This window comes from Calonectris borealis, chromosome 16, assembly GCF_964195595.1.
Source record: "Calonectris borealis chromosome 16, bCalBor7.hap1.2, whole genome shotgun sequence".
In the NCBI taxonomy this organism is placed as follows: Eukaryota; Metazoa; Chordata; class Aves; order Procellariiformes; family Procellariidae; genus Calonectris; species Calonectris borealis.
This window is the reverse complement of record NC_134327.1, coordinates 18,449,992-18,462,785: the sequence shown is the minus strand read 5'-3', so window position 1 is coordinate 18,462,785 and position 12,794 is coordinate 18,449,992. Positions and strand designations below refer to the sequence as shown.

The following is a 12,794-nucleotide window of genomic DNA, read 5'->3' as shown; positions in this document are numbered from 1 at the left end:
GACATCCTGGCACTGGGGCCCCTGAGGTGTCTTTGGAAAGGACAGGGTTTGACACCTTGTGGATGAGAGCCACCCAGCCGGGGCAGCTGCAGCGGTTGCTTGCTTGCAGCCACGTTGCCCCTGACTTAACTTCAGCAGGAGCTGGCGACAAGGTGGGGTGGGCACGGTGCAACACTCTGCCCCTTCCTCAAAGCTGGGGGCCGGGAGCAGGAGCCTGGTGAGGTCTCGCTGGCTCTGCTCCCCCCCGGGGGCTGTGGGGAAGCCTTTCTGGGCAGGGCCGGGCCCTGCAGAGAGAGCGGTGCAGCCTGGCCTGGGGAGGTGAGCAGGCTGGGCTCATGTGCACCGCTGACCTGCTGAGGCTGTGCGACTTTGAGCAGCACCATGGCAGGCTATGTCAGATACCTTTCCACAGAAAGGTTCCAGACAGCTCCCTGACCTCTCAAATCAGTGGTAAAACCGCCAGCAGTGTGTGTGATGCTGACTGCACCTCCTCCCCATCCCCACGCGAGAACCCAAGCTGCGTGATGGAAACAGCTCCCGTCCCCAGAGCTCGCAGCTCGAGGAGTGGCTTGGGGAGCAGCTGGAAGGTGCCCAGGGAAACAAGGAGCTGGTGAGAGTGGGGGCAGGGCCTGCCACAGGAGCCCGCAGGAGTCCTGGGGCTGACGTCTCGGGGCATCTCTGTCGACACAGGTACAGCGGCGGCAGAAGATGGAGAGCGCCCAGGCTGTTTGCGCTGCTCTCATGCGCACCTACAGTGGCATTGCGCTGCGTGCCCCCAAGGAGCAGCTGCTCACCCGCGCGCATAAAGAAATCATGGGCAACATCCTCTGGCTCTCCAGAGCCAAACAGAGGGTAGGAGCACGGGGCACGCAGGGCAGGGATGCCTGGGTGCCCCAGCTCCAGCCTCTCAGGGCTGGGGTGTCCTGAGATGGACGGTCTCTTTCTAAAGATCCCCAAGGAGGGGTTGTCCTCAATATCCAGATCCAACCACCCAGGGGTTTCCCCTGCCCATGCTCCTCCCTCCAAAGAGTTCACGGGGTGCTTTGCTCTCTCTGGCCTCAGGACTTGCAGCTCAAGCTCGCCCTGGTGCAGAGCATCACCGAGGTCAGCTGTGCCATCCAGGCTGTGGGCGACTGCGGCAGCTTTGAGCTGTCGTTAAAGCAGGAGGCGACGCGGATCCTGCTGGTGAGTGCCCGTAGCCGGGGCAGTCGCACAGGGGAGTTTTGGGCTGCGCCATCAGACGGGTTTCCCCAGAGGCACGACGGTCTCGCAGCTTCATGCGAGCTCCTGGAGCTGTCCCCCGAGTGGATGGGGCCCATGGGTGCTGGTGCTGGGTGGCTGTGGCTGGGGAGCAGGGTGAGGAACCCTGCGGTGCCTTTGGGAGGGATCCATGGGAGTGACAGGGCAGTGTCTGCCCAGGCCTAGCAGCAGAGCCTGTCCCCGGGGGAGGTGGGAGGCCTGTCCCGTGTCCCTGCCCTCTGCCAACTCTGCGCTTGTCTCTCTGGGACTTGCAGGACTGGATAAAGGGGGAGCCCTGGGACTCCGTGGTGTACGGAGTGTTTCAGGTCCTGGAGGAGTTGAGGTGAGGTCTGTTCCCCGGGCGCTGGGGACTCCCGGTGTGCCCCATCCCAGCTGGTTGGGGCAGCCCCAGTGGCCTTGAGCACGGGGCCGGGAGCTGCTGGGGCTGTGGAGTGGGAGGGTGTTCCCCATTTCGGGTGTCTCCCAAAGGAAGGGAACCCCAGGGTTTCCTTAAACTGGGTTGCCTGCTGCCTGGGAGGAGGCAGGAATTGCTGGAGCTGAAGGCAGTGCTCGCTGGCATGGGCTGGGGGTGTTGCATTTGGGGCCCTCGATTAGGAGGAACCCAGTTGTGGTTTGAGCCACTCTGGAGAGGGCTAGTAAATGCCCTTTCTGTTTTCTCTTCTTTGTCCTCTGGCCAGCAAGCTGAGGCCACCTCTGAGCAGGGAGGAACATCGCAACCTGCTGGCGGTGTGCTGCCAGAGTGTCTTGTCCTATCCGTCCAAGGAGCGGATGGACAAGGGAAGGAAGACAGTGAGGGCAACTGTGAACATGCAGGTACCCACCGGCAGTGCCTGCCCGCCTCTGGGTCAGGATCCCACCTCGGTGCACCCTGGCAGCCCCCATGATGAAGAACCTCATCTCTCCTTTCCTGCTTTCAGCTTCTGCACAGGAGAGGCATGGAAGACCTGGGCCATCTGATAGCAACGCTTCTGGAGGCAGAGGAGACCTCTGCCTGCTTTGACGACATGGTCCATGTGAGTAGGCATGGGGCAACAGGGAAAGTGTGGCAGGGGCAGAGAATCGAGGCCTTAGCGGGTGAATAGCAGGTGGATACCTTTCCTGTGGGAAAGTGGGGCTTTGGCTGCTCGCTCCGAGTCTGTGCGTCTGGCTGGGGCCAGGGGCTGAGCTGGGGAACAGGAGCACCCAGCCACTGCAGCCTCAGGACAGGCAGAGAAGTGGGCCCTGCCGGAGGGAAAGCCAAGAGCCAGCCCCGAGCTGGGCGAGAGCAGCCTGGGGGAAGGCTGGAGTGGGGAGACGCCGGCAGGGAATCAACACCTGGCTCAGGGCAGAGGCGGTTGGAGAGAGTGAGGCGGCGGAGGCAGCAGGGCCAGTGCTCGGTAGGGCCGGGGGCCGTGCAGGAAGGGGCCAGAGAAGGAGGGAGAAGGAGAGGGATCTCGGGGAGAGAAAGATACCTGTTGCGAGAGAGATGCACCCTGCCTCAGGTCCTGAAGGGCTGGCTCACCTCAGCCGAAGAATGGAAGCAGGAGAGAGCCCTGCGGGTTTGCGCCCATGTGCTGGGAGCTTGCCAAGAGCGATTTGAGCTCATGGTGAGTAGGGACCCGCCGCATGCCCTGGTGCCCCCTTCCCACCATTCATGGCCCCGGAAGGGAGCCCTGCCCAACTGGGTGCTGGGTTTCGGGGCTCCTGGGATTATGGGGCAGCCCTTCTGCCTGCCCCTCTGCCTGGTCGCTGCTCAGGGAGCAGGATGGGTAGTAGAGGCGAGCGGGTGCTGTGGCTGCCTGCGACCCTTTTCCTGCTGCTCTCCCCTGCAGAGAGGACGTCCTTGCAAGCAGTTTGGCTTTCTGATGGGACTGCTAGTGTTTCAGACCAGCCTGGCCACGTCCTGCGAGAGGGCATGGGTCTGCCTTGACTACCTTCTCCAAATGCAAGGTGAGGAGAGCAGGCGCTTCGCAGCCTTGTTCAGCCTGATGCTCCTTCCCTTCCTGGCCTGGCGCCAGCGGGGTCCCTCGGGGCCAGGCCCCATCCCCGGGAGGGAGGGGGGAGGCAACGTGCTTGGCTGGTTTTGTGCCCCCACCCTGTTAACCCTCTGCCTCCCTGGCCATCTCAGGAAGGATCCCTGGGAGAGGGTCGCTGAGTCCCACCTCCCTGGGGTATGTGTGAGGTTGAGTGGTCAGGGCCATCCCCCACTGCCGTCTAATAGCAGTGCGTTGTCACCAATGCTGGGGGCTGTTCCACTCCACGTCTGTCCCCTTCCACGTTAGAGAGATAGAGGGTGGTCAGACAACTCACTTGGATGAGGTCCCTGACCTTTCGGAGGGTGCCTTCCCCCTCGCTCCCTGCCTTGAGCCTGGAGAGAGGGACAGCTACCCAGGCAGTCTCCAAACTCATCCCTGCCAGGGAAGACATCTCCTGCCGAGCACAAGAGAGGAAACCAATCTGCTGCCCAGAGCAAACTGGGCAGGGAGGAGAGATCTGAGCTGCAGGCCCCGAGCGTGCTGCAAAGGGTTGTGTTCAAACCCTTTCCTCTTCAGGCAGCAGGGTCTGCCTGTGCTGAGGAAGTCATGGGGAGGCTTCCTGCCTCCCAGAGATGAGGGTGGCCTGTGCGGGAATAGCGGATGCAGCTGCTGGGAGCAGAGGCTGCTGAAACCCTGAAGCCCCAGCAAACGGTTCAGGAAGGAAGAGGGCTCTTTCCAGCCCGTCATTTGTCAGCCATTTATCGGGCTCGGGAAGTCCTGCTGCACCGAGCTCCGGAGGGCCCTGGGTTTCCCTGTGGCCTTCACTGCCACCACTTGGGTTCTCCTTTACTGGTATCTGGGGCCAGAGGTTGGGTTTCTGTAGATGTGACTCCTCTTTTCTCCTGGTGTTTGTTCCAGACAAGACCGTGAAGGTGGTGCCTCAGGCAGATGAGAGCAGGTGCCTTTGTGAGGAGCTGATCAACTCAGACACCAAGGCTCCGGTGGAGACCTCTTCCAAAATAGCAAAGGTAACTGGCCCCAAAACAGCAGGGTGAGGCCCAGCTCCTGGGCTCCTGCACGCCTCCCTGCTCCCCTCCAGTCTCTCGCTGTCTCCAGAGCAAGCTGTCCAGGACGGCTGTTGTTAGCAAGTAGCAGGAGGCTTTGAGACAAGGCTGTCCTTTAGGCACGCTGGAACAGATACCATGGTGTGTGCGTTTGTGTGCACATGTGTGTGTGTGAGTGCTCTTGTCAGAATACAAATTTGGTATATGGGCAAACTGTATGCACAGCAGGAGGGACAAGTGATTGCCCTCTCCCTGACTGCCAAACTAACAGTCCCGTCAAGTTTCCTTTCCTTTCTGAATTGCTGGAGCAGAGCTGTGATGCAGTCCTCCTGTTCTTGACTTCTCTCCAGGCTGTTTGCAAATGCATCCCTCCAGCACAGGCTACGGACTTTCTGACTGCCGTCCTGGACAGCTTGCTGCATGTCACACCCAGACGTGCAAGAGCAGTGTGGAAGTGGGTGTTCGTCTTCCTGGTGGAATGCAGAAAGGAAATACTCCAGGAGGTAAAGGAGACCTTTTTTTCCATTTGACTTTGTCTTTTCTCCTGTTGGCTGTTGCACTACACCCTGTGCAGTTGACATGGGCTCAAGAAATGCTCAGCCTGTGTGCCGAGCCGACGGGCTACTGATGGTCTGAGTCATGCATTAGTACCTGCTGCCGGCTTCTGCTCCAGCTGGTGACAAGGATATGGGCACTTCTTGTCCAAAGTCTCACATTGGTCCAGGTCCTTCCCATGAATGAGGTGCCAACCTCGCCGTTCCTCCCCTTTCTCCGTGGGTCACTGTCAGTCCTCCCTGCCCTGGGACCCACTTCGCCCTGCTCTTTCTTCACTGGTCCCCAATTCCCTCTACTCTGAGATTTGCTGGGCACGCTAGGTTTTCCACAGGTTGGATACTTGTTCATTGCTCTCCTTGCTTTCCCCGACTGTGGTGTTGCCCAGCCTGCGAGGTGCCCTTCCTTCAGCCACCAGTTGCTGCCCGTTTGTAGCCTGGGAGCCTCTGGCCTCATGCTCTGCCTGCCCTTTCAAGGCTCCTGTTCTCCTCCGCTCGCGCTCTGCTGCGCTCCACTTGGGCTCTAGGGCCACCAGCAGCTTGCTCGGCCCAGACCAACTCAGTGGCTGTCCGCCGCTGGCAGAGGTCGGTCACAGTGATGGCAACCATGGGTGGCAGCCCACAGGATCGCACCCAGCTGAGCTAAAGCTCACCCAGCTGTTAGGCTGCTGCTGTTAGGGCCAGGACAGGGCGTCCCTGTGCCGTCCCTGCAGAGCCCACGGCCGCTCCGGGCCGCAGGAGCGCCACATCCATGGGCTGCGGGGTCACCCCTTGCTGCTTCCCCAGGCGCAGAGCAGGTTGTGGCTGCACCAGGGGCCAGAGGTAGGCAGCCGTGGGAGAAGCTGGGGTCTTCCACGGGACGAGGGACCTGGCTGCTTCTTTGTCCTTATCGTGGCCACAGCTTGTAGCTGTGAAAGGCTCAAACAAATTATGCTTCCTTCGAGGGAAGGTCCTGTGTGTGGGGAAGGGGTTGGCGCTTTGGGAAAGGAAGGTAGAGGCAAGGAAGAGTGTCCCCGGAGAAGTGGGTTCCTCTGGAAGGAATCACGTGCCCTTGCACAGGCCCTGCAAGGCATCTTCAGGGTCTGGAAGAGCGTGTTTGGTCTTGCTCCTGCATCGCTACAGACACGTGGGGAGAGCTGGGTGTGAAAGTGCTGGGTATGAAATGTGTCCGTGTTTTCTGTGTGCACACAGGGCACGCAGCTGCTCATACAGCTGGGCCAGGCACATGCAGTGACTGAGGCTCCGCGTGTGAGTGCGCGTGCGTGCGTGTGCGTGCGTGCGTTCGTGCACACAATTGCCAAGAGCACACCCAGCTCCAGCCGTGAGCCAGGGTCAGGCAGGGTGGAAGGGGTGAGGTTTCGAGCTAGATCTGGACTCTGTGTCAAGGGAGCAGGCGTTGCTCATGTGCTGAATGACTGTGTCTGGGCCCCGCAGGAGGGGTAAAGGATGCACCGAGCCCTTCTTTCTCCTCTTCTTCCATTCAGGTGCCGAAAATCCTGAACACCCTTTGCACCTACATGCAGCAGAGCACCCACAGGCCCTTCCTGCTCCGTGCGGTGTTTCTCCTTGCCCGCTTTCACCGGAAGCCCGTGATCAGCAGTCTCCTCCAGAAAGGCCTGCCCATGGACAGGTACGTGCACTGCCCATGCCCCCACCGTAGTCGAACAGAGACCCCACAGCTTGCTTGTACTGGGAGGGTCCAGTTGAGAAGCAGGTCTTTTTTTTCTGCCTGAACAGTCTTGAGCATTGCAAGACTGCGTGCTCGTGTCTCTGCTGTGAGTGGGGCGTTGTAAGCCCCGTTGCAGATGAGGAGGTTTGAGGGCAGTGCAGGGCTGCGAGGATATGGGCTCAGGGGTGAACGTCTGTTCCCTTGCAGTGACACGGTGGAGCTGTGGAGGAGCCTGGGGAGAAGCATCCTTGGGATTCAGGTCCTGAGGTGCTTAGTGGAGAAACTAAACAGAGCAGGAAGCAACTGCCTGGGAACTGACTCCTCCACTTGTGAGCAGCACAACCATCAGACTGCTCTGGAGACTCTGACGGTACGTTGAACAGCAGACATGTTTCTGCAGCTTTCATCTGCTTTCTAACCCATACTTTGTCGCGAGGGAGTCAGGTGCCCTTTGCGGATGCTCGTGGAGACTCCCAGGGCACTGTGCTGCACCAGCCTCAAGGAGTGTGGGGAGCCAGGACGGTTTTGTGCTCCTGAGCCACAAGGCTGTCGCAGAAGTGACAACTACAGACAGTAACCCCCCGCCCCAGGCAGGTGGGGGAACCAGGCAGTGGGAAGAGGCCTTGCCTGAACAGGTGGTTCTTGGTCGTGTTCTCTGCAGATCACCCATGCCATCTCGGAGGTGGTGCTTTCCCTGAGGAGCACGGAGGAGCTCAGGCAACTGCTTCCCCACCTCCTTCCCAGCCTCCTGAGGTGGGCCAGTGAAATGCTGGGCGAGGAGAGGCTGCTGTCCCCCATGAGCAGCTGGAGACAACTGTTCCTTGAGGGCCAGGTGCTTGAGGAGAAGCCGTGCAGGTAAGGAGCCGAAGGGCCGGATGGAGGGGCTGGCTTCATTTCCCCTCGCCAAGGCACGTGGCTTTGTGGGACTGAGGGAGTGCTTCACCTGCCCTGCTTCCTAGATGTGGAAACCGGTCATCATGGTTGGTTTTACTTCTGTTCATTCCTGGAGAAACTCCAGCTCCCGGGCAGGAAGGTCTTACGCAGCTCGTACTGCGGGCGGCTGTCATCTTGCCTCCTGCATACCCTTGCATGCACAATAGCATTGCACTCCCTCAGTGGACCCCTGCTGGGAGCAGTGGCTCTCGTGGGCACTGGTGTCATTCTTTGCAAAATGCTGGTGGGAAGAGACATTAGGTGTTGCCTTGGTAAGTATCTAGCATGGAGTCAGAGGGGCGTGGGTTTTCTTCTGCTTCAGCGGGTTTGGGGCATGACAAAAATGCCAGTGTTGCTATCTGCAGCCTTGAAGGCTATGAAGCATCATTTCAGGGGTATTTAGCTCTGCTAAAGATAAGTCTTCCCCTAATGTGCTGCGATTTGAGATTTCTTTGGGTTTGTGGTGGTGTTATTTGGATTTGGTTTGTTCTGTTTGTGTTTGTTTATGTTGTGTTCTGTTTCTTCTGCCAGGATTTTCCTTTCAGCTATAGAGTTGGTGCTAGGGAAATGCGTGGCGCAGAAATGGATGCAGCTGCTCATGAATCGGGCGGTGTGGGCTCGCCTGGAAAACCCCCTGGCTCACCCTGAGGGGGTGTGCCTCCTGAGCGGGTAAGAGCCGCAGGGATGCATCTGGCTGCCTCCTGTGGAGCTGTGCCCAGGGAAAAGGCTGCTGGGACCCTTCCGGCGTTCCTGGGAAGCCGTCCTGAGCTAAAGAATAGTGTCTGCATCGGAGCAAGGGAATTTCGGAGACCTGGCCTGTGGCCTTCCTGGGTAACTAACTGTGTGTCCCTCACTTGTGTCCCCTGCGCAGCGTCCTGCTCCATGCTGGGCTCGTCTCCCCCTGTCTGGTGAAGAACCTCTTGCCGTGGCTGGATTCCTGCTCGGTTAAGCTGCGGGTGACAGCTGCAGCTTTCTTTGCTGAGGTAAGGTGGGGGTGGGGAAGGAAGGGTTCAGAGGGGTTTTACTGAGATGCTGCCGCTTGGGACGTCTAGCTCACTAGACTCACTAGCACGAGTGGCAGAGGAGTGAGATTCTGCCATCCAAACGAACGTCTATCTTCAAACCCAGCTGGAAGGGGCGGAGTGCGAACTGAAAGCCGTGAAAGAAATGGCAGCAGAAGTCAACAGCTGGAGAAGGAACATGAGGAGACGAAGTTAATGCTCCAGAGGAAAGAAGAGGAAGGTGAGTGTTTGCAGAGGGCTCAGACAGAAGTACACAGGGAGCAGGAAGAAACCCTGCAACTGTTTTGAGCCCAGCTGACTGAACTGGATGATCGGTGTCAGAAGCTAAACAAACAACACCAGCAGCTACTTCAGGAACCTGAATGGCTGGAAAGAGAAAGATCCAACTGTATCATTTCCAGGCCGTGCCAGCTAATCTGGGCACAGACAAGGAGTCCATCCTCCTGGAGGCTGTGAGAAAACAACCGGCAGAGCTTTGAGCATTCATAGCTCGATACAGTATGATCCTTTCGATGGTCCCAATGAGCAGCCTGAACTAGAACTTCCTCTAGTTGCTGGACAATGTGTTTACACCTTTGGAGACGTGGATGAAGACGGGTGGTATGTGGGAGAGCTGACCGATGGCATAAGAGGATTCGTCCCCTCTGATCTTGTTGAAGAAGTTTCAGATGACGGACGACCTGATGACACCAGAGTCTCTCCAGAGACAAGTGATTGGTAACAGGACACAGATGATGTCCATCCTGTCTTCTTATATCTTCCTATTAAATCTTTTCTTAACGGTCTCTCTGCGTAGTCTCACTCTCTCTCCTGTGTGTATGTGAACTGAAAGGACTATGTGCCAGCTACTGGGGGGCTGATGTGGGTGTACTGGGTGCCAGCTACTGGAGCCAGCCAAGGGCTGTAGGCACCACGCACCCCTGATTTGTGGTGCCAGCTACTGGTGTGGGTCTCAGTGCAGCCAGTGGAGTGAGTGGGGGGTCTCAGTGCAGCCAGTGGAGTGAGTGGGGGGTCTCAGTGCAGCTAGCGGAACGAGTGGGGGTCTCGGCCAGCAGGCACTGGGGCGGGAACGGTGTGTGTCCTGAAAACCACCTATTGGGGGGACCAACATGTGTGAGGCGAGTGAGAGGCTCTGTGAGTGTCTGTATCTTCCCCAAACCTGGTGTGCATGAGGTGTGCGTGTGCCTTCACCAGCAAACTTCAGGCTGGACCAGCTGGTGACTACGGGGGCCTCGGGTCCGGGCTGGGGTATCAGGTGGGCAGAGGATCCATGCTGGCACCGGGGAGATGGGCGAGTGTGGGGTGCCTGCGGGACAAACGTGTGAGTGCTCCCTGTTTGCTCCCTGGGAGCACCAAGATGGACCAGTCGGCGAGTAGGGGACCCGTGGGGGGGGTCAGAGGGCCGGGATCCAGACAGGGGTACCGGGGGGACAGAGGGGCTGTGCGAGTACTCAGGGGATCCATGAACATGTGTGTGCTTGTGAACGTAGAGAGTGCCGTGTGTGTGCCTGCACTAGTGACCTCCCGTCTCTGCCAGCCCAAGAGGAGGAGGGCACGTGGCTGTCTCTGTGTTTTATGTGAGTCCTGCACGTGGGTGCTGTTGACGGCAGCACCTCATGTGTGGCAGTCTGTGTGACTGACCATGTCAGCGTCCTCTGCGTCTCTGGGATATGCTTTTGCCTTTGCGTTTTTTGCTGCGGTTTTGCCACTTTAGGAAGTGTCCCCTGGCACGATCCTCCGCTCCGGAGCCCTTCGCCTTGGTGGCTTCAAATGAAGCATTCAAATGAAATGGCGGCTACACTGGGTTTTCAACTGCCGCCGTCCTGATGTAGCAGGTACAGTTTGTTACAGTACCTATTATTTTATACTGTTCGTTTAAGATTTGTTGCTTAAACGTTAGGGAACTAGCAGGTGTTGTGTTTGTAGGTATGCAGGTAAGTTGTTAATAATTCTGGAATTACCCGATGGTCTGTAGGCTTTCAGTTCTGCACGACGACTGCATATTTGGGCTATCCAAGTAGGAAATATCCCTGATGAGGCAAATATACCTGTAGCTCACACAGTGATACACTTAAAGCAATACAGAATTCTGGGAGGGAAGGTTGAAATTGAACAAACAATACAAGATCTGCTATAAGCAGGTGTAGTGCGTTATACGCACTCTCCATTTAATAGTCCTATCTGGCCGGTAAAAAAGTCAGATGGAAGCTAGAGAATGACTGTAGATTATAGAAGGGTAAATAAAGCATCCCCATCGATAACCGCTGCTGTTCCTGAAGTAGCCGAATTGGTGCATCAGATCCAGGCGCACCCAGGCACCTGGTACGCTGTAATTGATGTAGCCAATGCCTTTTTCACTGTTCCTATTCCTGTAACCGCTCAGGAGCAGTTTGCCTTTACCTGGGATGGGACCCAGTACACTTTTACCAGATTACCCCAGGGGTATATACACAGCCCAACATTTTGTCACCAAGCTATTCACAAAACCCTAAAACAGGCCAATAGGGAACCTAAAATCCAGGTAGTACAATATATTGATGACATTTTGATTCAGGGACCATCTCAAGAGCAAGTGCAACAACAGCTTGATTATATCCTAAACAAACTAAAACAAGATGGGTGGGTGGTGAACCCCAAGAAAGTCCAAAGACCCTCAGACACTGTTAAATACTTAGGTATTATGTGGCATCAAGGGAAACAACAAATTCCTGAATCTGTGTTGAAAACCATACAAGAATGGCCAAAGCCAACCACTAAAAAACAGGTGCAACAATTTTTAGGGGTACTTAGCTTCTGGTGATCGTACCTGCCTTGCCTAGCTGTTATATTGAAGCCCCTGTATGTTGTGACCCAGAAGAAGGCCCATTTTCAGTGGAAACAAACACAACAGGAGGCTTTTGAGCAAGCAAAACACATAGTCCAAGAATATTTGGAATTACACCCTGTCCAAGACGGGCCTATCGAGCTATATGTTTCACTAGAGTGAAATGTGGCTCTCTGGAGCTTATGGCAGCTACAGGATGGTCGCAGACGACCTTTGGGGTTTTGGTCCCGCCGGCTTACTGGGGCCAAATTGCGGTACACTGTATTTAAAAAACAACTAGTTGCTGTATATTGGGCCCTTCTCCATACTGAAGCCAGGACCCTTGAACACGATGTCTTAGTTCGGACTGAAACACCGATAATAGCTTGGGCAATCACCCCGTCCACAACCCATAAAATTGGTCATGCACAGGAAGCCACAATTATAAAAATGAGGTGTTATCTACAGGAGAGAGCTAAGCCAGGACCAAAGAGTACACACCAACTTCATGAAGCAGTGAGCAATGGGGTGTTCGAGGAAGGGAAAACTGCTAACAATGTGGTAAATTATCAGCTGAGTTTGTGGGTTGTGCCGTATGAAGAGCTCACAAAAGAACAGAAAGAGTTCGCCTGGTTCACTGATGGCAGCTGTTCTGCAAAAGGCCACTGGAGGGCCATCGCCTACAACCCTGCCACTGGCACAACTCTCAATACTGAGGGTGAAACAGGCAGCGCTCAGCTTGCAGAATTAATAGCAGCTTGGCAAGCTATAGATGCCACCCCACCTAATCATATCTGTTATCTTTATACTGACTCTTGGGCTGTAGCTCAAGGACTTGTACATTGGTTGCCAAAGTGGCATGCCGATCAGTGGCACATTGGAAGTAAGGACGTGTGAGGCCGTCCTTACTGGGAGCACATTTGGGCTCTCCTTCAGGATAGAGATGTCCGTGTGTTTCATGTGGACGCACATACAAAAGAACAGTCTGAGACACATTTGGAAAATGCACAAGCCGATGCCTTGCAAAGGTTCAGACAGTAAGACTAGAAGAACAGAGTAATGCTACATTGGCACGGTGGGCTCACGAAAAAGCCGGCCATGGGGGAAGGGATGCCACCTTAGCATGGGCTAGGGCTCGAGGTGTTCAACTATCAGCCAAAGATGTTCAAACGTGTATTGCCCAATGCGAAACCTGTCAGTTACTGAAGAAACATCCTTATTTAGATCAGCCAGTGGGGCGCATACGATGGGGCACAAATGGAGGTGAAGTAAGGCAAATCGACTATGTTGGACCGTTACGGGAACATAAGCGACAACGCTATATCTGTGTAGCTGTGAATACATATTCAGGACTCGTAGTAGCAGTTCCTAGCCGCTATAGCAATGCATACACCACAATTAGATGTCTAAAAATAATAGAACTCTATTATGGTACCCCTGTAGAGATCCAATCTGATAACGGGACACATTTTAAAAATGTCAGAGTAGCGCAGTGGGCCAGTGACCAAGGAATTACGTAAACATGACATCTCCCTTA

The 12,794-nt window shown here is 56.0% G+C and overlaps 1 protein-coding gene across 1 annotated transcript; it reads left to right on the top strand.

Moving 5' to 3' along the window:
* The first annotated feature begins 2,264 nt into the window (after positions 1 to 2,264).
* On the top strand, positions 2,265 to 9,239 carry LOC142089471 (maestro heat-like repeat-containing protein family member 2B). The gene is made up of 11 exons (XM_075166061.1): positions 2,265 to 2,273; positions 3,072 to 3,189; positions 4,134 to 4,243; positions 4,630 to 4,782; positions 6,315 to 6,460; positions 6,707 to 6,869; positions 7,161 to 7,354; positions 7,964 to 8,101; positions 8,304 to 8,415; positions 8,561 to 8,674; positions 8,856 to 9,239. The coding sequence occupies exons 1-10, from the start codon at positions 2,265 to 2,267 to the stop codon at positions 8,648 to 8,650; spliced, it is 1,233 nt and encodes a 410-aa protein (XP_075022162.1). The 3' UTR covers positions 8,651 to 8,674; positions 8,856 to 9,239.
* Positions 9,240 to 12,794: the final 3,555 nt, after the last annotated feature.